Here is a 27858-nt window from a genome sequence, read left to right on the forward strand (position 1 = left end):
TCCTCCCGCCGCCAGCCTTGGGATGGCTGCTCCGAAGGCTGCCGGTGGGGCGGAGAGACCTTCTCTCCGCGCCAGCCTTCGGATGGCTGTCCTGAAGACTTGCGGTGGGAGGAGGGTTTTCCTTCCCACCGCCAACTTTCAGAATGCTGTTCTGAATGTTGGCGTGGGGAGGAAAAACCCTCCTCCCACCGCAAGCCCCGGGAACAGAGGAGAAGCGCTGCGCGCCTTCCCCTCTGTTTCCGTACCTGTCCTGAAGGCTTGCGGTGGGGAGAAAAGCCCTTCTCCACACCGCCAGCCTGGCAAGCGGGCTCCATAGGAACGCATTAGTTGATTTTCAATGCATTCCTATGGGAAACCGTGCTTCGCAAGACGAAAAACTCTCAAGAAGAAAAAACTTGCGGAATGAATTAATTTCGTCTTGCGAGGCACCACTGTAAACTCAAATTTGAAGCAAGGTGTTGAAAGAGCTGTGCCCAGATTTTCTATCGTTTTCCCCCAGGTGAATTCAGACCAAGGTGCTGTAGGAGGGAGAGTAGGAATGTTTGTTTGCTTTTTTAATGTATTTAATGAGTTTTATTAAGCACTAGTGGGAAGTGCCTGGGATTTTTAGAAACCAATACATACTGTGATGTTTAAATGGATGGTGTAATTTTTGAGTTTGGATCTGTCATGCCAAAAATCAGGTAAAGTCATGTCTTAGTCTACCATCTTGGGCAGCTGTTCCCAGGATTCCACAACTGCTTAAAATTGTATAAGCGTGCTTTATATTGTTGCTTTCAGCACGTTGCTGTGCACATCTCCTCAGAAGTAAGTTTAACAGAGTTCAACAATTTTTAACATGTGATGTGTACGTACATTGGACTGCAGCTTTCATGTCAAAATTTACACATATGCAGTTCCCAGCATGTGCTTATTCACACCTTCTGCCCCGCTCTTTCCAGGCAGAAGTCAATACTTTAAAGCTCTGTGTCCAAATGCTCTCCTTTTTTGCGCGAGAGCTTTCCACGCAAAAATCTGCTCTTTGGCGCTCAATCGGAGCAAGTGCCAATTTGAGTTTTCTGTGGGTTCCCATTTGCTCCAATTCAGCTTTAAGGAGTGTGTTTTCACAGGGAAAACTCCGGAACAAAAAGAGAGAGAAAGGAATGGGGTCTTGGACACAGAGCTTTCAAGTGCAGACCGAGTCTGGAAAGTGCAAGAGAAAGGTTAAGTGTGGGCAAGCCCTATGTTTCTGTTACCCCAGTGCAACTGCAGACCCTTCATGTACAACGGGCAGGCTAAGAACTATACCTTTTCAAAACTATAAGATCATTTTTCTTACCCTCTTTATGTCCACTTAGGATATCTGCGGCATCTTCATGCCCAGAGTCACGCAGGGCCTGCAGAAACGGCGACAGCCACTCTTTCTTCTGCACTACTCTGCTCAGCAGCACCCTCACTGCTGCTGCATTCCCTGTTGCTGCATTTTCGGCTCTGATCTGGGTTAAAAGAAAAGGGAGGAGGGAAGGAATACTTACACTGGTACTTCTGTAAGATGTATCATAGTACAGTCATACCTTGGTCGTCGAAGTTAATCCGTTCCGGAAGTACGTTCAACTCCTGAAACCATTCGCAAACCAAGGCGCAGCTTCCAGTTGGCTGCAGGAGCTTCCTGCACTCAAGCTAAAGCTGCGTTGGACGTTCAGCTTCCGAAAAACATTCGCAAACCGAACACTCACTTTCAGGTTTGCGGCGTTTGGGAGCCAAAACGTCCGAGTACCAAGGTGTTCAAGAACCAAGGTACGACTGTACCTATAAAACAGGTTCCTTTATTGCTCTGCAGAGAAAATACTGGATTAAAAGTATTTCCATGGGAAGCTTGGTGTGTAAAAACCAGCCTTCCATAGTCTGGTCCTCTCTTGCTCCTATGTACTACGGTTCCCATCAACTCTGGCAAGAATGGCCGCGGTGCCTGGGGTGGGAATTGTAGTCCATATCATATGGAGGACCCGGGCTGGTATAACCATTAGTGAGAAAGGGGCTCATAAGTCCTGTATTTTCAAAAATGCAATTTCTGTGGGCAACAGCACAACCTGGACCAGTAACGATGCATTTCACGTTCACAGTTTCTTCTGGGAAAGGAACTTGTCACACCCATTATTCAAGCTACCTGTGAGAAATGGAGTGTTTCCGAGTGTGAATCAAAATGTAAAGCTTTTCCTGTGCTGTACTATTCCAGGACTACGATGGGGACAGAATGTTCAGTGCAGGTGGGGAAGAATCCTTCCATGTAGAAAAATAACTTGTCAGGAGACAGACTGCCCTGAATATTTGTCTGCAGAATGCCTATTTCCCAAATACAGTCTTACCTTGGCTCTTGAATACCTTGAGAGTCAAATGTTTTGGTTCCTGAACACCGCTAACCGGGAAGTGACTGTTCCGGTTTGCAAATGTTCTTTGGAACCTGAACATCCGACGGGGCTTCCGATTGGCTGCAGAAACTTCCTGCAGCCAATCAGAAGCCACGCTTTGGTTTCCGAAAGTTTTGGAAGTCAAATGGACTTCCAGAACAAATTCCGTTTGACTTCCAAGGTACGACTGTATGGAAAAACAACACAGCAACACTAGGTAGCAATCAAACCTGCAATTCCACCCTGCCACCACCAGCTTCGAGTGGTGCAGTCCAAGGAAAGCCTTTAGCCAGTCGATTCCACAGAATGGTTTGTTTGTTAGTCAGTTTATTAATTATACCGCCCTTCAACCTGTAAATCTCAGGGTGGTTCACAACATAAAAATACAAGGTGAAAGCACAAAACGCACAATAAAAGCAAGTACAACCCCCACCACCATGAACGCATAAATCCCCTTGACAATGAATATTTAAAGCGACATGGGTGGCGCTGTGGGTTAAACCACAGAGCCTAGGACTTGCCAATCAGAAGGTTGGCGGTTTGAATCCCCACAACGGGGTGAGCTCCCGTTGCTGCCAACCTAGCAGTTCGAAAGCACGTCAAAGTGCAAGTAGATAAATAGGTACCGCTCTGGCGGGAAGGTAAACGCGTTTCTGTGCGCTGCTCTGGTTCGCCAGAAGTGGCTTAGTCATGCCAGCTCCCACATGTACGCCAGCTCCCTCAGCCAATAAAGCGAGATGAGCGCCGCAACCCCAGAGTCGGCCACGACTGGACCTAATGGTCAGGGGTCCCTTTACCTTTAACCTGATCTTAATGTGGGGATGGGCCCTCTAACCTTACCCTAAACATGTGAATGGATGAGAGAGAGAGCTCAGTCGGTATAGAACGTGAGACTCTTGATCTCAGGGTTCAAGCCCCACTTTGGGCAAAAGATTCCTGCACTTCAGGGGGTTAGACTAGATGACCCCCATGGTCCCTTCCAGCTCTCCAATTCTGTGATCCTATCATATATATACCCAAATACCTCTCTCTCTCTCTTGTGTGGGATGGGGGTTGGATCACGGACGAATTGTTTCAGGCAGCGTTACCTACCCGCTCCACGTCCTCGAAGGTAAAAAGCTGGCACTTATCGGCTACCTGCGTGGCTCTCAGCTTCTCCACGAGAGTCATGGAGAACAAGTTCACCAGGAACTTGCCCGTGTCGTCCATGGCCTCGAGGGAAGGCGAGGGCAGCTCGCTCATGCTGGGGTCCACGTAGTCGGCGGCGCTGAAGCCGCCCCTCGACAGCGCCTCGTAGAATTCCTGGCACAGGCCCGGCGGGCGACGGTCCTTCTCCAGGGCCCGCAGGAGCTGCTCGGCCGCTTCCACGTCCCCGAGGCGCTCCGCCACGGCTCGGATGGCGTCCTTCTCCTCGTGGGGCAAAGAGGGCATCTGGTCCAGCACGGGGGCCACGCGCATGTTGCTCTTGATTCGCCCTCTGAAGCAGCAGATCAGGTACAGGATGGCCTCGTCGCGGGAGGGGGCCGCCGCTTCCATTCCGCCGTCCAGGGTCTCTTCGCTCGGCCAGGAGGACCGCCCCGTCTGCACGTGGGGAAGGGCGATCGTGGCTGTTGCTCAGAAAGACACAACTAAAGCCAAGCAATCTCTCTCGTTGCTCTTGGAAGTTTTGTCTTTTCCTGGAGGCAGGAGCAATACTCCGTTCTTACCGATTGCTTCGTTTGCCACTGGGCTAGGCGACTCCGCCGGCCGCTTCTTATAGGACATGGCACTTTCGGTTTCTATTCTCGCCGGGTGCTCGGTTTCCAAACGCTGGTCGGCTTTTTCCTGCTGGCGAGTTTCGCTTTCCCGTGCTTTGCTCGCAGCACAAAGGACGCAACCACGGCGATCCGCCGTCCCAATCAACCCACGCAATCCTTCGCAAGGAATGTGTGTGGGGGGGGGGGGCTTGTGTCTGTCTCCAGGGGTGGTTGTACCGCCATGCCCCGCTCTCAGCTAGGATGGCCAATACCGAGGCATGACTGGAGTGCAAAATTTCCAGGATCGCAGGTTCCCGTCCCTGCTGCATCCAGTTTGGCTCAAGGGTCACTTCCAGGGGGTTTGTTTGTTGAGCGTTCATTCAGATTTGTTTACTGGCAGGTTACGCAATAGGGGTTTCTTGACTGTCTCTATTTTCTGGCGAGATTCAATCACATGCCTGGTAAGTAAAGCTGTTTTGAAGCACTTGGATATGGCTGGATGGTTACGTGGGAGCCCGTTGAAGTTAAATCCTTCGAAGACAGGTCCTTTGGCTGGGTCGGACGATATGGGATTGGGGGGCAACTCCCATCTCTTGCGGGGGGGCGCAATTAGTGCCAGCACCATCGTTAAGAGTTTGGGTGTAATCTTTGACACCTCCCTTTCCATGGAGGTGCAGATTGCAGCTATAACAAAGGCGGCATTTTTTCATCTCCTCCAAGTTGGCTCCTTACCTCTCTCGCCCTGACCTAGCCACTGTGATCCACACGACGGTCACCTCCAGACTGGATTAATGTAACTCGCTCTACGTGGGGCTGCCCTTGAGACTGACCCAGAAACTCCAGCAGGTGCAGAATGCTGCAGCGAGACTCCTTATGGGGTCCTCGCTGCGAGATCACACTCACTCGGTACTATACCAGCTGCACTGGCTCCTGGTGGAGTACAGGATCAGGTTTAAGGTGCTGGTTTTAACCTTTTAAGCCCTATACGGCCTAGGACCCTTGTACCTACGGGACCGCCTCTCCTGGTATGTCCCACGGAGGAACTTAAGGTCTTCAAACAAAAACATTTTGGAGGTCCCGGGCCACAGAGAGGTTAGGCTGGCCTCAACCAGAGCCAGGGCTTTTTCGGCTGTGGCTCCAATCTGGTGGAACGCTCTGTCACAAGAGACTAGGGCCCTGCGAGACTTGACATCTTTCCACAGGGCCTGCAAGATGAAGCTGTTTCACCAGGCCTTTGGCCAGGGCACAGCCTGACCCCCTCCTTTGGCAATCCTCACAGAACTCTAGCCCAATGGTTGCCATTAATCTGATTTGAATTAATTTTATAATGAAATGATTTTAGAATGTTGTATTATTTTACTGTTGTTAGCTGCTCTGAGCCTGGCTTTGGCTGGGGAGGGTGGGATAGAAATTATTATTATTGCAGAATAATTCCATTTACACACACACCAAAAAAGAGAGGATTTTTTGCAGGAATGTTCAGGGAAAATGCACTCAGGGAAGATTTGCCTGACACACTGACTGTTTAACCTCCCTGCAAACAAATCAAAATGGATACTTTTTAGTGTGGCAGGTCCACACACACAAATTATCCATTTAAAAAATCACAAATGTTGCTTAGTTTCTAGAAACTCCCAGGCACACTCTACCAATGCTCAATAAGTTGGCTGTCTGGAAATTTCAGTGTAATGTTAAGCAATTGTTAAACCACACTTTCCAACACATTTCTCCATAACTTTTCTTAACACCCAGAGTGTCTGTCTCTCTCTCTCTCTCTCTCTCTCTCTCTCTCTCTCTCCCCTCCCTGTTGTGAAAAGTGGGTTTGTGGTGCCAGGAAGGGTGCTGAATGTACTTCAGTTGTACAACATAAATTTCCTGGTATGTGACTGAATCCCACCCACAAAATACCAAAGGTTGAAATCTTTGTGGTGTTTTCAGCCAAAATGGCACGAGTCGTGTGCACACTTGGAAGTGAATCCTGTTGAATGAAGTGAGACTGCTTTGGAATAAACATGCTTAGAATCTGCTTGTAAGAGTGCTTTTACAAAATAAAGTAAAAATAAATAAATCCCTGTCTCTAATTCAAGTGTGTGAACTTGAGCTAGTGCTGAAGGGGATTTTATCAAAGCAGCCTTCTTTAGGTTTCAGATTCACAGTCAGAAGGGAAGTATCGTTTTTAAGAAAACAAAAATACAAGTGACTGGCAATCTCCATGATAATAAGTGCATGTGGCATTTCACATTTTTATTTTCCCTCTTTATGGATTTTAAAACGAAGGTGGTAAATGGCTAGCAGGCATTGAAAGCAAAATCAGAACGTGTGGCCTATCACTTGACTTACTGCTTATGCTCCCACAACTGGAAGCACTCCAGACAATCAAGTGCAGAATCCTAGAGACTGAATTCCAAACCCTTTCAGTGCAGCCCAAAAAACCTGTTCCCCATTGGGGTCGGGAACTCCACCTTCGTCTGGCCAGGACACTCCATATTTACACCAGCTTTACAATCACCATCTATGCAGAGTGCTCGCCCTCACAAGATTTAATGTCTTGCCAGCTGCAGTTTTGCAAGGTAGATTATTGAAAATCCCATACTCTGAAAGATGCTGCCCTTGTGGTACAAACAGGTTGAATCCATCACACGTTTTATTTTATTGCCCATTTTATGCAAAAATATAAGTATTTGGCTCCTTTATTGAAGCAGGGGATTTATCGCACTGACTCTCCCAGGGTGTCTTATCTGCTGAACAATTGTAGTAATGACGTTGTGGAGCAGGATTTTTAAATGACACTATGAAATTACATCACCATGGGTCCTAAAAGCCATTTTCGTCCCTCACAGTGTCTGGACAGTTTTATCCTAAAGTATCTCCTACCATGTTTCGTGCCGTGTTCCGATCCATGTATACGATGCACTTTTTCAATGCCAATAAAGGAGCTTGATTGATTGAAATTAAGGAGGAAATGCCAATAGAGAGATTCTGAAATGGAACCAAACAGGCATGATGAAAGCAGTGCCAATAACATTTCTATGCTTTATTTCTAGCTATTGCATCATGTTTGCATACATACTATATAAAAGAGAAGGTCATCAACAATGCAGCTATCATGTTCAATTGGTTTCCTTTCATAATGTGAAGTGAAAGTTGTCTAATATTTCCTAATATGATGAAATGTTTACATAATGCAGTGACCATGGCCTGCTCTGAAAGGCATATTTGAGAAGAGCAAATAAACCACCTTGGTGCTCTACATTGAAAGATGTACAATCTAGAACACTTACTATCTTTGGCCCTTAGTACCTGAAGGACTTGCTAATTTCTAAAGCTCAGCCTCCCATTGCTGACATCTTCTGATGGGGCCCTGGGTCCCACATGGTCCTTGGCATTCAGTTAGCCTATTACCCGGTACTGAGCCTTGATGTGGCAGTCCCTGGTCTGTGGAACTGCTTACCAATAGAGGTTTGGCAGAAGTCCTACCTGATTGTTTTCTTAAATTTGTCAAAAACTGTTATTCGGACAGGCCTTTTCAAACCTGAGATACTTTGCCCAGTTGGCTTTACCGATGTGTCTGACATTCTTACTGTTTTTATTGCAGTATTGGGTTTTCAGGTTGCATACCACCTTGTGATATTTAATATGAAAGTGAGATTTATAAGTACTTCAATAAAGCTACCCCATTAAAAAAAGAGAGACAAAAAGATCTGGTGGCATTTGATCTTTGTGGGAAGTGAACAGGATGCTTCTACATTGCTGTGGACTCAGTGCTGCTCATGGATGTAAAATTGCACAGCTTCTACACAATGTTGCCCTCATTAAATTATTTTTCCATTTAATCCAGGTTTACCATTTCTATAGAGAATCAAGTAAGTAGGATAAAAAAAGTTTTATTGTTAGTTTTTAATCTGTTCTTATAATATTGTTTTTATTATTATTAATCTATTGTGTTCTTATAATACTTATTTTAAATTGTTATAATACTATTTTTATTATTAATTAAAATTTAATAATAATAATAATAATAATAATAATAATAATAATAATAATAATAATTTTATTTGTACCCTGCCCGTCTGACTGGGTTGCCCAACAAATGTAAAAGTCAAACGTCAAACATTAAAAATTTCCCTAAAGTTTTATTGGCTTTACATTGTATTTTTGTATACAGCTTATATATTTCAAAATACTAAGCAGTTTAGAAATGCTTTAAGATAAAAAAAGTAAGATAATGGAACACCCATAAAATGGAATTTGGAACAGGGCCTCGTCAAGAAATCTTGTGTCACAAGGGGCCTGCTTCTTAGAGAGTCCAATGGCTGCCCCAACTATCATAGTATATTTCATAGCCATTCAAACTCCTACTGCATCAACAGATTAGACTATCAGCACCATACCACCTGTTGGGTCTCCACCACCGCTGGCAATGGTTAAGGCTGACAGTGACATCATCTTGGCCGCAAGAGATGATGCTACAATACTTCCACTGATAAATACCATTTTGGTGAGCACTACTGGAGCACCAAAGCACACAGAGATTCCTGCCAGCTTTCTTTCCCATGCTGACCAGTCATCTGTGAGCCTGCTTGCCTTGGTTTGGGATCTGCTGCTTCTTTCCTTGTCACAAATACCCAGGGGCGAGGCATTGTAAGTTTGCAACAAACTGCATTTCATAAGAGAAGGGGGGAAAAGATTTAGACACATGGATATTGTCTGCAAGATAACTTCACACACACACACACACACACAACTTTACTGCTATCTGCCTGCATCTTGAAGAAATATGGCCTGTGATGTATTACTGTGGTGACATGGTATTTTGCCCATAAAGAGAATAGTTCTTAAATCTTTTTTTAAAGAGCTATAGCAAGCCATTAGCTACTCAGTCCCCCCACATGAAATGTGGAAACCACAATTTGCTAATTAAATACATTTTGATCATACAGGTTTTAGCAAACTCATTTGCATTGCCCCAAGTTTGCTTGTGACACACAGACGCAAATAGTTTGAAGCAAAAAAGTTTTTTTTCACTGAATTGCCACACTGTATCTGTTGTGTATTTTATGCCTGTTTGGACTTACTGTTTGGTTGTTTATTTACAAAATTTCCATGCCGCCTTCAACAAAAAGCCATCCGGGTAGTTTACAGAATTATAAAATAGAGTCTCTTAACTTTTTTTCAGGACCTGGGAGCACATTTGGAAATCTGAGAAACTGGGGTGGGGGGGGGCGGACACAATAAAATACCTATTATTTCACGCACAGAAAAAATGAATGATGCTCAGAAACACTCCCTGCCTCCCTCCCCCCAAAAATATCACACCTGGAAACAAACAATACACAGGCAAAAATCGACATTCATCTAAAAAAGAAAAGAAAATACTTGCAAATCATACCCAGAAAGACAACAACAAAGCATAAAAAAATAAGTAAAAAAACCATATTGGAAAATTCCCTTGATGCTCCCTATCCCCCCCGCCCCTCAGCAAACTCTCTCTTCGGATTTTAATGGCGAAGACCCAGAAGTGCTCTATCTAGGCAACGGGATGCATTACTCCCTAACTTTTTTTGTCTCTGTGGCCCGTCTAGCGGCCTCCAAGGCGGAAGAGTTTCATATGCCTGTCAGAGTGGTGCAAAACAATGGCCTGATCTTCACCCCGCCCCTCTACTTCCGGTTCAGACGTCACGGACGCCGTCTTTCTTCGAACCTGCCTTCCCTCACGCAGACACCCGAACTTCGCGGCCCATTTCACTCTTCCGCCCTTCCTCCTCAGCTCGGAGACCTATCGCGAGCGGAGGGCGGGGCGAAGCTTCAGCCAGTCAAAAGCCCAAGGCAGTGGCCAGAGGGCGGGCGAGCGAGCGCCGCGAAGGAACTTCCGCTTCTCCGTACGACGACTTCAGGAAGAAGGAGGAAGCCACCGCGGCAAGAGCTGGCGAGATAGCGGAGCGGCTGTCGTGGTAGATTCGAGTCCGGCCGAGCTGTGAATCCGGGAAACGGCTCCCCCTCCCCCACCCCGCTCTCAACGTTTTTTTCCTCTCATTAACGTCGACATGACGTACCCAGGGTTCGGAGCGGTGAGTAGAAAGGGCGTGATTGGAGGGAAGGCCTGTCTGTCGGTCTGTCCGTCCCTCTCTCCCCCACCCACCCGGCCGGGCCCTTTTCTCTGGCGGCGCGGCTGTCAGTCTCTCCTTGCTCGTCCTCTCGGCTGAGGTCAGAGCCGAGGGAGCCCGGCCGGCCGGCCCTTCAGGCTCCAGGCCCTTCTTTTTAAGGCCTTCCCGAAATTGGTCTCCTTCCGCCGAGCGCCCCCCCCCCCCCCGATAGTTGGCGGAGAAGCCATTAATGTGTGCAGTGCAAGAGGCGAGGGAGAGAGGGAGGACTCTGTTCTCTTACAGCGGGAGGAAATGGAAGGCGTGCCTGACTCTGACACATAAGCGAGCTAAAGGGTTGCCATTTTAAAAAAGAAAAGAGGAGGAGGGGGAAAAAGACACCTCTCCCTTTCTTTCTCTTCATAACTGGCCCAGCCTCTGCCTTGTGGATGACGTACCGCTTGCCATCCTATTAAATTTGAATACTTAATTCATGGTTGTGGAGCCACCGCTTAAAGGCATAGCAAGAAGATTTTTTGAGTGCTTAGGCCGTGCTTCTAGAAACTGGGTGATCTGTTAGAGCAGTACTGGTGTTTTTAGGTCCCTTGGTTAAAAGCACTGAAAATGCACTGCTGTAGGTGTAGGAAGACAGCGGGTGGTGCCTGGGGAAATCATTTCAGCTGTCGCAGTCTTTGCTGATTTTAAGCTATCTAATGTAGGACACTGGGCCCTGGGGGGGGGGTGGTGGTTTGCAGGGAAGGATAATTTGTCTTTTGTCACTGCTCTGCATCCCAGGTAAATAAGGTCATGACTGCAGGCTGAATTGATTTATAAATTGTCAGGCAAGTTAAAGGTTGTAAGAATGGATGAATAGCAACCCATCCGATCTTGCTTTAAGAGAATTGGAAATTTCTTTGCCTTTTGACTAAAATCAGGTGAAATCTCCTTTTATATATATATAAATTTAATTGGTGTTTTTTCAAATTAAAGTTTTCCAATCACATACCCAACATACATCATAAAAACAAGATTTCAAAAAATCTCCTGGACTTCTCTCCTCCCCTTTGATCTGGAGGGAAGATCAGGTGAAATCTCAAGCACCTCTTTGCCACCCCATTAATATATATGTATGTGTGGCTAGAAGTCTAGCCTTAAACTTTAACTCAAATTGAGTCAAAGTAATTGTTTTATTGCATCCAAGTGAATTTGGTATATATAAATTTCTAAGTAGAACTGCTTTTTTCTACTCAAAATTAAAACTTGCAGACCAGTCTTGTGGTTGGCAGTAGTCAAATACTTGCCAGGTCTGTTTGGGAATGGTATTCAAGAACTTTTACGATGATATTCATGAAAAAAGCTTACCTTTCCTCCCTAAGAGTGTTTTCCTGGCATGTAATGCTAAACCTCCTGCTTACCCAACCCCTAGAATAAGAAGCTTTGATGATAGTAGTCTGCTTCCTGGCTTACTGCACAAATAAAAATATTCAGTTTATAGTGGTGCTGGAATTCCTTCAGTTGCAGGAAACTAATTGAAACAAAATACTAAGCACTGGTGTGCTTTGGACTACTTTGTATTTGTAAGTAGTCATATTTTTCCTCATTTGGCTAGGTACAGTGTACTTAGTTGAAGTAGCTTGCATCACCACTGCAAAAGTAGCTGAACTAGCTAACTTTTTCTTTGCTGGTGCAATTTTGGGGAAACTCAGATTTCCAGCGCTACTTTCTCGTACTCCTTATCTGGTTTGCTTCTGTTATGATGTTACTTTGTTGAACTGCCCTTTCTGTACTGCCAGAGTACCATGCCTCCTGTGCCACCATACCCTTACAGTAGTGAATCCCAAATTAGTGGTCAAGAAAACTATCTGTTTCTATAAGTGTAAACGTTACCATAGTAAGATGTAGTGATATTAGAATTGTAGTGCACATACACTCCTTGAGTTTGTGAGGCATTTCAGTTCAGTGAAAATAATCTGTTATAGACAATAGATGTTTGTGATGAGCTGGTAAATATAGTGAAATATGTATGTTCTTCTTTTCCTCTTCCTCAAAAGTATGGAGCTTACCGTGGACAGGTGCCAATGCAAATGGCAATGGGTCAGCCAGTTCCTGGAGGAGTGCAAAGTGTGGCCCATGGTGGATCTCCTGGCTATTCTGTTTATTCTGGTGCCTATGCTGCAGCTGCTGCTGCTGATCCCTTGTGGACATTTTTCAGTGCTATTGCTGGACAGGTATGTTAGTTCAAGTTACTATCTTAAAGTTTTGAAAGAGGGCTCTTATGTTTTGATTGTAGTGTAAGGCATAGACTAGTCCTCAGGAGTTTGTTTGCTAACATGTTAACAGTAACATCTGTATAGATCTGTCAGTGATTTGCAGCTTGAAAACATTGTAAATTGAAGATGGGCATTAGATAGTTCTATTTCTTTTTATTTCTTTTTTAGGGGGTTGTGATATTGTTGAAAACGGGCCAAGCTCCTTAGTCACATTCTTTTCCCACCTGGTCAGTCAACTACATGTGTAAATTTGGCTCTTACTTATAGATTTAGATATTAAGTTTTCTTGTATCATCTCAAAAACTGTCTTGTCTGCAACTTTAATACATACTGCCTAGCCTTTGAAACAAAAGGTTCTCTTTCTAAGAATGTGGGGACTCTTAAATATGATACTTTAGCTCCTTGGCTGCAAATCACTGAGCAGATAATTTTATTTCCAGGATTATATGTCATAAGGATGGGGAGGCTGTTTGTAACTGCCTTGGTGCTCCCTTTTCAATGCTGACAGGATTATATAGAATTTTGTATAGTTATCAATGAAGTAATAATAAAGTGAGCACTTTTAAATTTTGAGTCTGAAGCAGGCTTCTGGGTTGGAAGAGTCATATACATTGTATGTGGCTAGGTATTTTATAGAGTAGCACCAGTGTAATCTGGGCAAAAGGACTGGTTAAAAAAAAAGGTTATAGTAAAGATTCACGAAAGGGCATATGCATGGCCCCACAGGTCATTGGTCTCTAGAACGTTTTGGGACTTGTGATGCCAATATGCATTCTCTCAAGAGTGTGGATCTGCAAAGGCAATATTCATGAAGAACTCCAGTTCCAGGTGAGTAACTCCTTTAGATTTTTCTCCCCTTGGCATTTTAATTTCTACAGTCTTTACCAAGCAAGGTTTCAAGTTGTTACATGTTACATCCTACATGTTAGCATTTCAGTAAGACATTTTAGGGAAGGCACAACTTTCATTTGTGATTGTCTTCTTCATACCAGGGGTACCATTTCAGATTTTGGTGCTGGTGTGATTAAGCCAGGTCCAAAGGCCCACTCTTCACATTGTAAGTGATGGCTGCAAAGAGCCAGCATATTAAAACAACTGTATTTTAATGATCAACAAGGACCTTGGATGGAATAATAATAGTAGTAGTAATAATAATAATAATAATAATAATAATAGCAGGCAACATTGCACAAGCCTTCCTTTCTTTCCTCCCCCTTCCATCCCCAAAAATCTGGTCCAGAAAGTCCTCCGACCCTATGGATAAAATTTTGGGGACAACATGAGAGGCTGAGGGAGATAGGAAAAGAAGGTCAACTACTGTTGTATGACTTCAGGCCCTTCTCATTCATGCATGGACACCACTGGAGATAACCTAGTGTTATTCACATCACACATGACTCTTTAAAGTAAAGGCATTGATGGCTTTGGTGTTCATAGATCCATTTGATTATATATAGTGCTCCTTTTGTAGAACGAATGAGCTAGCAGAGAAATGCTTCTGAGAATAATCACATGTCATCTGATGTAGCAACTGCCTTCTCTAGATGGCACTCCTAATCCACAAAAGTGGTCTTGGGTGGGAGAAACTGATCACTGCATGTAATGAATGTGTAATGAATATTTTGGTACTATTTTAGTATTTAATCTCAGTCTAAAACAACCCAGTAGTTCTTTAACTAAAAAAAGGCTCAACTGCATAGCATGAAAGGGAAGCACTTTTGAATGGAAATATTGGGAGACCACACTTAGGCATGGTTTCACACCACATTAAATTATAGTTAAGGTATTATGCACACTGTTGAAATTGCAGACACTGTGCTCCTCACTGACTGCTACTGGGTGCTGCCTAGAAAACAAGGCATGGTCTGATTTGTCATGTTAGCCAAACGTAGGCTCATGGTTTGCAAGCATTAGCCTGAGTTTGGACAACATGGCAAACCATTCTGCGGTTTGCTTGTTGGCAGAAGAAGGGAAGGAGTGAAACACTTGTGATTCCAGCAGTGTGCAGCAGCATGCTGCTCATTCACAGCAGATTATATTTTATTTTAATAATTACTTAATGCAAGATGTGAACTAGGTCAGAAGGTAGAACCTTATTTGTTATGTTTTGTTTGCATAGTTGCTGGGAAAACAAATGCTTCTGGCCAAATTCATGCTCTTTTACCTCTGGTCATTGGGACAAGCTGATAGATGAGGGGATTTTAAGCTAGTTGTTAGAACTCTGATACTTATTTAAATGAGCATGTGTGAATTTTGAGTATGCTTTTCTGAAGCTAGTCTAAGCAGTGGAAAGTTGATAGAGGATTGTACCTGAAGTGGACTGTAGGAGGAGAGTGAGCAGGATGGAAACTTAGGGCTTTCTTTTCTTCTAGCAGAGAAAGAGAAAATTTCCAGAGTACCCTTGTTCCTAGATTGGGGAATGCAGCAGTGTGTTCTGGGGTAGCACTAGTAAGTGACGGTGGGATAGGTGGTCTTCCTTTGTGCACAGGGACAGTGGCTCCTTTCCACTTCAGGTTGTAAGGCAGACCTTACTGAAACCAGAAAAGGAGAAAGGAAGGTAATTAGCAAAATCTAGTATTTGCCTCCTGTTTTTATTCTTCTGGAGAACCAGAAACACTGTTAAGTTCAAAGCAGAACTAGTGTGCTTCACTCTGGCAGCTGCTGCTTTGAAACACTAGGCCTGGGATCCCTAGCTAGACGCCTTAAGCCCAGGAACACATTTGGAAGTCTAAAACTTGTGACACTCTGAACTCCCCAAAATGAGCTTAGCAAGCAGCATGAGGACACCATGGTGGTCATGGGTGTCACATTGAGGACCCAGCACTAGACACTGTGTGGGTGAGTTGTTGAATGACTTCACCAGAAATACTGTATGAGGAAATGGCTTAAGGCAAGCCATGACTATGAAGTCTAGAAAAGTGGCCAATATATTAAGTAGCTTTCAGTTTTTTTATTAAGTAGAATAATTTTAATGTAACAATTTTCAGCCCTTCTATAAAGTTTTCTAAACAATACTGAAGTCTTGTGGATGCATCACTGGATTCAGGCCCCCGTTTACATTTGAAGTAGTTAAGGCAGCAAGGTCTAGATTAATGGCAGGCAGGATGGGGGTTCATCGTACTGAGAGTTGGTGAGTCCACAGAAATCTAGGAAAGTCTTTGAAGAAATGAGTTGTGTTTTTTTTAAAGTGGCTTTCCCAATAGTACAACTGTGTTCTAGTCATAAGGAACAGCCTATAAATATGAAAAAGAATACTGAAGATAATGGGACACTCTTGTAACTGTAGGAACTCCATGTATATATTAGAGCAGCTGCGGGGAACCTTTGGCCTTCCAGATGTTGCTGAACTACAACTCCCATCATCCCTGGGTATTGGCCATGCTTGCTGAGGCTGGTGAGAGTTGTAGTTCAGTAGCACACCTGTATTAGACTAGCACATACGGTAATTAAATGTAGATTCCAGGTAAAAATACATTTTGGTTTCAAGTGTAGTTCCTCTTTTGGAAATAACGTTATGAAGCACTGCCACCTTTTCATTGCTCAAAGCTTTACAGAAGTGGTTTTCAAACTTTGTATCTTCAGGGAACCCTTTCCACGTTGACTTACCTGGTGAAGCACACCGTAGGTACCTACTGTGGAGCAAAGGAATTCTGTAATTCACATTTCAGAATTTATCTTAAGTAGGATCCAGGCTTTTTGGCTCCACAGAAACTGACCTTGCATCCTGAACACCCTTACAGAGGAGTAAGGGCCATTGAATGCAGTGGAAATTGCTTTGGAGTAAAATGCTTAAGATTGCTTTGTGAGTGCTCCAGAATGTACTGAACACAGCCCTGTAGCTGTGAGAGATCAGGAAAGGTATTGACAAGCCATCTTTCTGGGAAGTTTTTCACCATAACTGTTTTTGTTGAAGAACCCTTGATAAGCTTCTGAGGAACTCAAGGGTTCCCCAATACATAGTTTGAAAACCACTACTTTAGCGTAATTGTATGTAAATGGGGTAACATATATGAAAAAAGGGGGGAAATTACGTGCTTTGATTTTCTCCAAGTAGGACCTTAATTGATGACTTCCATATTTTTTTTCTTAATTCTCAAGTGTAATATTTTAGTAAATTTAGTTTTTTATAGGAGGAATAAACATTCACTCCTGAAGTACCAGTCAAATAAGCACAGTCTGTCATCTGCCATGTAGCAGGACCAGTGGGGTGATGGAAGCGTGGGCCTTGACACTCAAAAGAACTGATCAGGTAGAAACTTGCAGTAACATGGGTATTACTTTTGGAGGGGTGGGTAAAAGCAGGCCAGTGAAGTCATTTCTGAGTGTTGTTGCATTGTGGTCAGTCAGTGAGACTCAGAAATGTATTTACCATCAAATTCCAACAATCCTTCTTTCCTGTGAGCTTACCCAATGAAAATTATTTTGTATTTGTGGGTAAATGGCATAAGTACCTTCACACTATTGCATAGTCATGTTGGACAATTATCTCTAGGATGTGACTACATAGATCACAGTTGACCAGAGATGTTTGACCTCTTTAGTGTTTAAATGTGGCTAAATAACACAAGTTCATATTCTTTCTCCTGAAACCTATGATCAGCATATAATAGTTTCTTAGACCTAGCCAGGAGGAAGACCTTCCCTTTCAGGTTAGAACAAGAGATACATTTACACATGCTTTTGGGAAACTTCTTGTAAGAAGCCCAGTCACTTTAGGATAATTGGGTTTGCATGGGGTGCAAATGAAGTAGTGGGTTTTGAATTTACTTCCCCCTTTGCATTTTCGTTGGAGAAGCTCACACACTAAGCTTTTCATTTTTATTTATTGCTATAAAAATCATCCCAAGGGAGGGGATGATATACAGTAATTTACAGTAATATTTACATTAAGTGCATGTTAGGAGACAAGATTCTTTGTGCCGTGTTAGGTGTGACATCTTAGTAGGATAATGTATTGATGTACCATGGTAGTTGAAATGCTTCATGTCATTGTAAGCAAATCTTCTGTGTGATAAGCTTTAGTTGATCAAACAAGTAGCTCACTGGCATTAGTACAGAGCTTCAGAACTGTTCAAAGAGCTACTTTATAGTCTTTCATTTCATTTTCTGGTTTTCTTATGTATACTATTCTCGCATGTAGATATCTTCTAAACTTAAGGTAACTTTTTGATCCTTTTTTTGTACGCAGCTGGATTTGAGCTGACCTGTTAAACAACAATGAACATATAGGCATAGGGTATTCCTGCAGGGAAGTAGATAATGGTGGGGGAAAGCTATCTTGTGTTGGTTTTAAAATAATCCGCCTTGTGATTTACAAAGCTGCACATGAAACTTTTAAAATAGATTCAACACTTGTGGAAAAAAATTCAAGCAAAAAAACTTCATATGAAAAAGCTGTGCTATTGAAATATATCACTGCTGGACATGAGGAAGTTCTGCTTCATTTTTTAAAAAAATTAAGAAATGTTAGTTGCTGCTTAGTTATTAAATTTAATTAGTTTGGCAAATTTCTAGATGAGTAATTTTCATGAAGTATTCTAATTCTCTTAACTGAGGTAGAACAGTTGGCTAACAAATAAAATTCACACATACTTGATTTTGTATTACTAGATAGGTTGGTATACTTGATCCACAAATTTGTTATGCATTAATTTTACAGGATGGTGAAGTGGATGCTGAGGAGCTACAGAGATGTCTAACCCAGTCTGGAATCAGTGGAACTTATTCTCGTAAGACTTTGTTGCTTCTGAACACCTTAAATTCAATCTCCAAGAAGTTATTGCATTCTTCTATCTGTCTTGGCCAGTGCTGCACTGGCTGGGGCTGATGGGCGATTTAGTGCAAAACATTAAGTTTGTTATTAGATGTATATTCCTCCTTTCTCCGAGGTGCTCAAGGTGGTGCAAGGTAGGTTAGGCTGAGAGACTGTGAGCAGTCCAAGGTCTCCCAGGAAGATTCGCAGCTGAGTGGAGATTTTAATTCTGGCCTCCCAGGTTCAAGTCAGGGAAGATTGTTCTTCATTTCCCTCTTGACTTGCTTAAGTCCTGTTTGCCTCTCTGTATCTGTAGCCACGTGACTTGTTTGGGCAGTTATGCCTTGAGTGATAAATATTGCATTTAATGTCCCTGCAACATGTGTAATGCAGCAAACAATGAGTGTGGCAGATGGCTTAATAAAATGTAAGGAATGATTTTTATCCAAACTATAGCATGTGATGATTGGCATTCCCATAGTACATAATGGACCTGGATATACATGAAGGTGTGACTGTGTATCCGAAGAGCTCAGAAGGCAGATGTTCCTCTTGCTCTGCCTCCTGCCGTTGATGTTTTCAACTATTGTCATAGCTGATTTATCGTTCAGATGACTTGGAATACTTATTCCTGCTTGTCGATACTTCTGCTCACTTTCTGCCTATCAAGGAAGCATATTCATTGCTGAATTCTTTCAGTTGCTAATTTGAACTCAATTCATAGCATGCTTTGCATGCTACTTGAATTGTTTTTATCAAGGAATACTTTTTTTCTTTTACTTTTCTGATGTAAATTTTATAGTATCCTCCATTCTCATGCTAATTCACACAGGTTGTATAAAACCTTTAAAACAGGAAAAGTATTCTGAATACATTTTCTTTATGTCTGTCTCTTTTTTATATATAAATTAGCCATTGTTTTGCTAGCCATTACCTATACATGAATTGCTAGTCTTTATAAACATCATTATGTTGCTAGTCGTGATAGTTTGAACAATAGTTATTAGAGCTGAAATCAATATATGCCATCTAGAATTAATGCATCTTTCACTTGTAATTTCAGCATTCAGCTTGGAGACGTGCAGAATTATGATATCAATGTTGGATGTATCCTTGGCAAAAATCTTTAAGTATAACTGTAAAATTAATTTCATATGAAACCAGCTGGACCCAGGTTCAATATACAACAGGACCAAGGTTTCGGGATGCAGGGTTCTGAATATGTTTAGGAACAATCTTGTTTTGAAAGATGAAAAGAAACTAAGATTGATGAGGTTGTAGGGCCATCTAAGCATTCAAAAACATGCTTTAGAACCTTCACTCCATATTTTGTGTTAACAGAAACTGGATACATCAGCAAAGCTAATTCTGGACACTGATTCTGGGGGTTAAGCTACAGCTGCTGGCTTTGTGCAGTGGGAACTGCAGTTTAAACTACAGGCTCAGTGTGTTAGCCAGCATGTGCTAGTTACTGGGCTATCCCAACTCAAATGTGACCAACAGCAACAAAGTAGTGAGTATTTAATGGTATTTATGTACCAAGTGACAGGAAATAACTTAAAGTAATGTGTGCGGTTTTAAAAACAAACAAACAAACAAACAAAAAAGCCTGTAATATTAGAGATAAGTTTGGAAAGCATACTACACTTAAAATAAACTGAATTTCATACCACCTAGGTTGGCAGTACTTGGTTTTGTGCTGCCTTGGAACACACTGATATTTTAAGGATTTTCCTTCTTGACCCTTTGCATCCTGTAGATCAGGGTGTAAATAAACAAAAAAACAAGAAATAATTTCACTTGCTCAGATATCTTGAACGTAGAACAGCAGCTTAAAATGTTGTAAGCAAACTCCTGAATAAGAAGTTGGAAGACATGTATTCAAAACAAAAAATCTAATGCAGGTTTATGTATTTCTGTTCACCAACTTTCTTCAAGATGGTCTGTTTTCTTAACTATTACATTAGAGAGAGAATACTGGGAAAATGGGATACAATGAATTTAAGGAACTCTGGGCCGCTCTCAGTGCTTGGAAACAAAATTTCATGATGATAGATCAAGACCGAAGCGGAACTGTGGAACTTCATGAATTGACTCAAGTCATTGTAGCTATGGGTATGATACGTTGGCTAGACATGTTTTTTCAAGTAACTAATTATTTCCCTGTAAAAGTAGAATGGGTTGCTAGGAAGGGTATTTAAAAATGATATATTCAGGACGTTATACAGTATTTTAGTGATTGGCTCTAGATAAATCTTGGTCATAACTTGCTCTGTCTATGGGTAGAAGAGCAAGCCTTTAAATGAACTCTGAGCAGAGTATTGAAGGATGTATGTGAACAGGAGTCTGACATTTGAAAGGATGAAGTTGAATCATGTATTGCTGCTCTCTTCTCAAAGCATCTTCATACAAAACAACCATTGGTCTGAATTGTCCGGGATTTTGAAAATCTTCATTGATTGATTACAGGGTATACAAATAATGCAGGATTGAATTGCTCAGGCATACATGACAGAAGGCAATAGTTCCAGTGTGAGCACAGTAGAAAAAGCTGCTGGCTTTCCTATTAGAGAACAGGGAGATTGATTGGGAGGACATCTTTGAAGTCCTATTAGTTTCTAGTAATCCATTCTGATCAATGTGCTTGAGAACTCGGGGTTTGGGACAAGCATTACAGCTGTAGATGTGATTCTGGGAGCCCATGTCTTTGCAAAATGGGGTAGGTGGTGGTCTACAATCAGCCATGTGCTTATTCCTTCTCTTCCTTGCCCATTGCTTCCTCTACAGTCCCCTTCTCACAGTTTGGGCTCTAAATTCATATTTACACATGGCAGGAAAAGCATTTTGGGAGGAAGGTTAAACAATTCTCTTTCACTTGCCCATCTCTGCTCCTGACATCCATATCCAGGTCACTAGCGAATGTGTGAGACAGTCCTTAGAGCGATGGACCTGCCTTCCTTCCCTTAGTCTGGGAAGGAAGGAATATATCATAGTATTATATAATTTCCCCACTGTACCTAGAAGGGAAAGATGCAGCTCCCTCACTCAACACCTGCTTTATTCTTGGAGTGCATGTATTGTGTTCCCCTCTTGAGTTTTAGTTCAAAGAGGGCTGTGAATGCTAGGAGCTGTTTAAAAATATTAAGATAACAAAAACGCTTGTTTAAGCCTTTTGCTCTGAAGTTGACATGTTTTTCTTCTTGACCTTGTCTAGGTTATAGGCTAAGCCCACAGACATTAATTGCTATTGTAAAACGTTACAGCAAGAATGGCAGAATCTTTTTTGATGACTATGTGGCTTGCTGCGTGAAGCTTCGGGCTTTGACGGGTAAGGTGTTTTATAGTTATTTTTGTAACAATTCTGTATCTGATGCCAGTTGATTTTTTTTGTTACATTTGTAACTGTATTTTTGTTACATTTGTAACTGTAATTTTTCTATGTTGTCAGCTGCCTTGAGCACGGTTTGAACTGTGGAAAGGTGGCATACAAATAAAATGATGCATGTCTCTAAGTAATGCAGTAGTAGAATCTGAAGTGAGATTAAATTTAAGGGGTGAAATCCCATGATGTGCAAGTGGGCTTCCACTCACTTCCCATTTCTTTCTCCTGCACACCCCAAAATCTGCTCTGTAGGGTTGACAATCCTCCAGAACAGATTTTGAGGGTGTGCAAGCAAGAGGAGAGGGAGGTCTCATACTGGAAGTCCCAATATGCAAGCAGAAGTCTATTCGCTCTTTCGTAGGCAGTATCTGATGCAACCCAAGGACTCTGTGCACTCTTACTTTTTTCAGCTTAAAAATCAGGTCATTGTGAAATACAAAATGCAGTAAATGTGACAAAATACTCAGCAGCTGGGTCTGGGAGCATAATATTCAGGTAGCTGCAAAGCACGGCATAAACTTGAAACATCTGGGGCCAAATTTTGTGCCTTGTATAATCTCGTTGACTTGATTAGGACTGAACATTACTGAGAGAATTGTCTGATTTCTTTGTCAGTTAATGGAATTTATTGTAACTAGATTGAGAAGGTTGCTTTTGGAGGATATAATCTTGTGTTTGGTATAATATTTTAGCCCAGTTCCAGTCAGTGAGACTTGAGCATGCAAACAAGTTTCAGAATGTGCATCAGAATGTTTACAATATAAATGTTAATTTCTTTTAACAGATTTCTTTAGGAGAAGAGACAGCATGCAACAGGGCATTGTGAATCTTGTATACGATGATGTAAGTAACATAATTAATAACTGGTTGTTCAAATTAGAACTTTCATTATGTACCTGCAATATGTTCAGATTTTTTTTTCTGGAGAAAGAATTCTCTCAAAAGTAGTGATTGTTCTTGGGAAATAATCTCAGAATAGTGTTGAACGTCTTTCAGAATCTCATCTGTGGTGTTCTGTGCATTAAACAAGTTTTTGGACTGTGTTTTTCTCCCAACACCCTTAGTTCAGTTGAACTGTCATGCTTGAAATCTTGAGTTTCAAGATTTCAGTTTGGTTATACTGTAGCCAGTTTGGTTATACTGTACTCCGGGATGTTCAGCCTTTGGAAACTATTTGTATGAATGCTAATAGGAGAGCAGGAGTTCCAATAAATTTTGCATTGGAAAATCTGCAAAAACAATGCATTTCTAATGCATCTTAAATAGTAACTGCAAATGTTGTTATGGGCCTTATTTTGACTGCAGTTAGGTGTTGGATCATAGAATTGTAGAGTTGGAAGGGATCACAAGGGTCATCTAGTCCAACCAATGCAGGAATCTTTCACCTAGCCTGGGGCTTGAATCCACAGCTCTAGGATTAAGACCATCTCTATTTTCTAAGCAGAGATGAATGAATCTCTTGGCCATGCATGTCGCTTTTTTGCTCCTTCCTTTTTGTGAGTGAAATATTCCATAAACTATTTAAATATTCCAAAACTCTATTTTGTCTGAACCAGGAAACTCTGAGTAGTTGCTTTGGAATAAGTCAGGATATGAAGCCACGGTTCATAGGAAATTAGTTGAAGAGTTCCTGTTTTATTCCTTCTTTGAAGGAGTATGGTTATCTGAACCAGCCCACTCTGTTAGAGTAGTCTTGACTAATGTGTTATTAGGCAGGTGTGTGCACACGTTGTATTCAAAACACTGGTCCTTTGTGCATTAAATACTGTTTCTCAGATTTGGGATGTTTATGGCATGTCCTTCAGCTAGGAAAACATAAGTGTTCGGGGCACATAACTCATTCACAGTTGTTCTTTATTTTCCTGGATTATTACTACTGTCATGGAAAGCTGTTGGAAGAATTGATGAAATAGATTTCTTGAACTGCATATTCAATTCTCTCAATTTCCATCTCAACAGTAGCAGAACTCGCTGCAATTGCCAAACCCTACCACTATGTGTAGCTTTCAGCCTGCAAAGATACAAATATACAGGGAACAGACTGCCAAGGCATCTAAAACTAAACAGATGCATGTCTATGCTTTATCACAGTTTTAGGGCAGATGATTTTCATTATCAAATTTTGCGTCTCTTGTTGCATTAGTACTCTTTGTTCAAGTAATGAGGAGCCACATTGGGTGTTACTGAATACTGAAAGTACTGTGTAGGATGGTGATAATCTGTGTGTTTTGGGGTTTGGTGGTTTTTGCTGTTGCTGGCATACAGTAAAAAACTTGACTCTGTTTTGATAATAAAGTATATCTAAATTCAGTTATGATTCGTTGGTCAATAATTTTATTTGACTGGCACATTTTTACCTTTTTATATTTGCTTGAATTCACTGTTGAACTTCTGTAAGCAGCAAACTCATTTTTTTTCACACAAGGGCTTTTGAGGCTACTGTTCGTGAAAATAGGAAAACAGTTTGTTTCTGAACCCCTCTACAACCCCCTGCGCTGATTGCCAACAATACCAGCCCTCCTGTGCAGATATTCAGGAGGCACAATGGACTTACAGGGTGAAGCTTCCTCCTCCTCCCTTCCTTCAACAAAAACATTTTGTGAGCAGAATTCTGCTCTGATTTTGACAATTGGCCCCAATATATTTTACTCCTTGACCTGCGTATAGTGAACAAATCCCAAACTGCACTATGCTCATTCTTTGTCTAGTTAATAAATCCCTTTCTTTAAATTGTCAGTTAATATTAAAATTGCTTTTGTTTTTCAGTTCTTGCAGTGCACCATGGCTATCTGAGTGCCAACTGTGGAAGAAAATTCCATGTATAATTTCAACTACTTTGAGAAAACTAACTGAAAATGCTGTGAAAATGAAGCTGCCATTGATTTTTCCACATTTCTGCCTGCTAATGCATCATTTCTGTATAAATATATTTGACTTTTAGTGTGTAGTTTGACAATAAACAAATGTTCACATTTTACAGTAATTCTTAGAAGTGTGCCATTCTTTATGCATATGGATGGTAGACTTTTTATATTTTGGGATTATGCTCTCAGGATTGATAAGAGGAAACAATCACATTTCATGTAATGGTTATAAACAGGGTTTAGTTTATCTTAAAGTGCACTCCCCCCAATACCTGCTGGCTTAAATTGCAATAAAGATTAGCTGTAATTGGCATTCTAGTGTTCTACAACCTCAGTTGTTTCATGTGCTGCACGCCTATGAAATAATAAATGCCTGGAATAAAAAAGAATTAGTATTTGTCACAAGTACAAACTTAAAACATATTTCTTCTTTGGGATGTTCAGTAGATTTATTTGACTGTAGACTAGTATAACATGTTCATAGTGAAGATTATATTTAATGGTAGTTGAAAACTTTTTGTTTAACTATTTTTATCCTCTTGAAGATGTAATCCTCAGAAGAATTCGTGTGCCTCTCTAGAGCACCCATTTTTTCCTTTAAATGTTTGAGGCTTCTTTCTTAGATGTGTGAAAGAAAAAGTCCTAATTGACCCTTTCTTGTTCTCAGCTAAAATCCCCATATTATTTGAACAAACTTGTGAACAAATGCCTGAGCAGATTGATTACAGAATCCAGCTCTGTGCATCATACAGTGCATTGTAGTTACTACCAGAAACAAGGACAATGTTGACTGCCTGGGAAGCTGTTGGCATGAAGTAGCTTCTTGCATGGTTGTGATAATTTCAGCCAGGCCAGCTTACTGATGCCATTTTCTTTTTCTAGTAGCTACTATTCTGCAAGTTTAATGTGTAAATGGATGCATACCAGTGCTTTTTCTTTTACTATTCAAGCCAAATCTTGCATCTTCATTATTTGTGAGCGTAGTGAAACTTCAGGTTAGGATAGCAACACTTTCCAGGCTTTGATCAATGGGCTTGATAACGTTTGGGTCTACAAGATATGTTGAGATGAATCTGCAGCCCAACCTTGTGAGCCGCTGTGCAGGTGCTGATGCCCCAGGTAGTAGGTGGGAGGGAGACAAGGTTAGGATAGGGCTTTGTGCAGTTGCAGCAGCTGGCATCAACAGATGTACAACAATATATTGTTTCCTCTGTGCTTCAAAGAGCTCTGATGAAGAGGGCAGAATTGGACAGCCTCTTTATTGTTAGGCCCCACTGGAAGCAGCCAGAGGGTCTATTCAATGGCCTTGTTGCCATTTCTTGACATGTTTGATGGCATGATGAAAGCTGCATGCTCAGACCAATTTGCTCAGCCAAGGATACATCACTTAGCTGCCAAGGCACAAATCCAGGTTAATTCTGTCACTGCTAAACATTTTAAGGGTCAATTTGCCTATTGTGATTTTAAAAAATTCTTGTGCTGAGAAAGATTGTTTTTAGAATGGAATCAGTAATGTATGGATTTAACACTTCAGTTGTTTGTGTCTTGCAGCATCTACCCATAGAATCTCACTAGTATAATGGACTCTTTTCTAAAAGGATATTGCGTTATCATCCAGTCCCTGTAACTCGTATTGGCAGTTTAAAATCAAAGTTCTGAAATCATTGACACTCTTCGTATGCATATTTTGCTGTTCACAATTGTCGAGTAATAGTTGTAGATTATTTGCAATCTGCTACGTAGCGATTTTCGTACATTCTGAAATAACTGGATACTGTTCTAACTGTACAAATGTAGTAACTATTTTCAGTGCCATTCCAGGCAATTGTTTGGAAATAAACTTGGAACTCGCTTTATATTCTTTCATACCAAGACGGTGTAACTCTGAGATGATACAGTTCTTGAGCACTACAGTAATGTTGCAGGATATGCTAGATCTTTTATTATTATTATTATTAATTAATTAAACTTTGATTTCGTTGAAAGCATTAGCACAGCATGGTAGGTGACAGTTGTAGGTGAGAGAAGATAATTTTGTGAAGATTCTTAACTTTGAAGTGTGCGAGACCAGCTATACAATTTCGAAGAAAAAGTTGTAGTACAACTCCTTTAAATCTCTTGCTACATACACAGGTGGAGTTCATGCATGTTTCCAGTCTTTCTAAAATCAGTGTTTGCTAGAAGGGTAGCATTATCCCAGGAATATCCCAACTCCCACCAGCCCCAGCTAATATGGGCAATAATCATGAAAACTGGTATCAAATAACAGCTGACAGGATACAGATTCCACATCCCTGTGTTACACACTTCTCACAGTGCTATTTTTCTCTACACACAAAATTTTCTACTTCCTTGATCATGCAAATATGTGAGGCTGCCTCAATGATTAAGAGGAATCTATCTGAGATTAAATACACTGCATATTGCCAGTTCTATGAGGGATGACTTGGGAAGATCAGTCTGTACTCTTTGCATGTCATAACTGATGTAACAAAAAATAATTAGATGCAGCAACTGCTGCCGAGTGTCCCAAAATAATGTAGGATCACAAATGAATAACCACCCATTGTGCATACCGCTGAAAAAAGATCTATAGTTGGATGATACACATAAAAGCAAACTCTTTGCAAGCCTGCACATCTTCATTATCCTGGAGTCTGTCTTAATGGCAGGAGGTAGTTGGACCTGAAACACATATCTGGAAGATTGGGGAGGCTAGCTAGTGGTGTCCAATTTAATTTCTACAAATGGACCCATAGAAAGGAGTCTTGAGACCTGGTTGAGATGTCTGAAAATTACTGAAGCCCAAGGGTGGATGCAAGTCAGTGAGGCGACACTGTTCGGACTGTGACTGCGAGGCTCACTGGTCCTCCACCCACCATTTAAGTAATAACTGGCATAAGTGAGGCTGAACCCCTCCCCTGAAGGCAAGTGAGATACCCTCTCCCCAGAGGTGGCTAGTGAGGCAGAAGGTGGGAAGACCAACAGTAGGTGCAGCCAGAATCAAAGGCAGGTGGGAGAAAAACTAGAAATGAGATTAAAAGGCGGGCATGGACATCAGTGTTGCCTCCTGGAGTGGTTGCAAGAAGGCAGGGAAATTGGGATTGGCTGAGCGTAGATTGAGTTTGCAGTGCTACATTTGCAGTAGACCTGCCTCTCCCCTAAACCCCCTGTTTGTCCAACCTGGGACATGATACTTGCATCTCTTTCAATTAAAATCATGAATGGCTTCGAGCATTAAAAACACACAAAAATAGCAAAGCCATCTAGAACATTTTAAACTACAGTACTGCCATATGTAGTGATCAGTATGACTAGCAGAAGCAAAATCTTCCAAGGGCAATTTGAGCAGGCCTATCTCCATGCTGCCAAACATCTGGTGGCTTG

The 27858-nt window shown here is 41.8% G+C and overlaps 2 protein-coding genes across 5 annotated transcripts in view; one reads left to right on the top strand and one right to left on the bottom strand.

The window, feature by feature from the left end:
- Positions 1-9550, bottom strand: part of IFIH1 (interferon induced with helicase C domain 1) — a 29873-nt gene extending 20323 nt beyond the window's left edge. The window contains exons 1-4 of one of the 3 annotated variants that reach the window (XM_083706335.1): positions 9513-9550; positions 8615-8780; positions 6998-7102; positions 1319-1475 (exon numbers count right to left, since the gene is read on the bottom strand). In XM_083706335.1, the coding sequence (XP_083562461.1) occupies positions 1319-1475; positions 6998-7102; positions 8615-8780; positions 9513-9535 (451 nt within the window). In that variant the 5' untranslated portion in view covers positions 9536-9550. Of the gene's footprint in view, positions 1-1318; positions 1476-3479; positions 4482-6997; positions 7103-8614; positions 8837-9512 lie in introns of those variants that run through there. The other 2 variants (XM_083706334.1, XM_083706333.1) reach the window with 2 other exon arrangements.
- A 249-nt stretch (positions 9551-9799) lies between these two features.
- GCA (grancalcin) lies at positions 9800-26327 on the top strand. 2 transcript variants are annotated; one of them, XM_083714917.1, is made up of 9 exons: positions 10004-10191; positions 12255-12431; positions 13200-13301; positions 18133-18202; positions 19289-19332; positions 20193-20340; positions 21440-21553; positions 22392-22450; positions 24374-26327. In XM_083714917.1, exons 3-9 carry the CDS (start codon positions 13233-13235, stop codon positions 24398-24400), a joined length of 531 nt encoding a protein of 176 aa, XP_083571043.1. In that variant the 5' UTR covers positions 10004-10191; positions 12255-12431; positions 13200-13232; the 3' UTR covers positions 24401-26327. The 2 variants fall into 2 exon arrangements, with proteins under 2 accessions (XP_083571042.1, XP_083571043.1); XM_083714916.1 differs by lacking the exon at positions 13200-13301 and having other exon boundaries at positions 9800-10191.
- The last annotated feature ends 1531 nt before the right edge of the window (positions 26328-27858 follow it).

Source organism: Podarcis gaigeae, assembly GCF_964106915.1.
Source record: "Podarcis gaigeae genome assembly, chromosome: 1".
NCBI lineage: Eukaryota > Metazoa > Chordata > Lepidosauria > Squamata > Lacertidae > Podarcis > Podarcis gaigeae.

Excerpts from the sequence above, each read along its gene's own strand:
- GCA (XM_083714916.1), top strand. The coding sequence starts at position 10,168 with ATGACGTACCCAGGGTTCGGAGCG. Across the intron at positions 20,341-21,439 it reads TCAAGTCATTGTAGCTATGG|GTTATAGGCTAAGCCCACAG; the intron begins GTATGATACGTT and ends GACCTTGTCTAG. Across the intron at positions 21,554-22,391 it reads GAAGCTTCGGGCTTTGACGG|ATTTCTTTAGGAGAAGAGAC; the intron begins GTAAGGTGTTTT and ends TTCTTTTAACAG.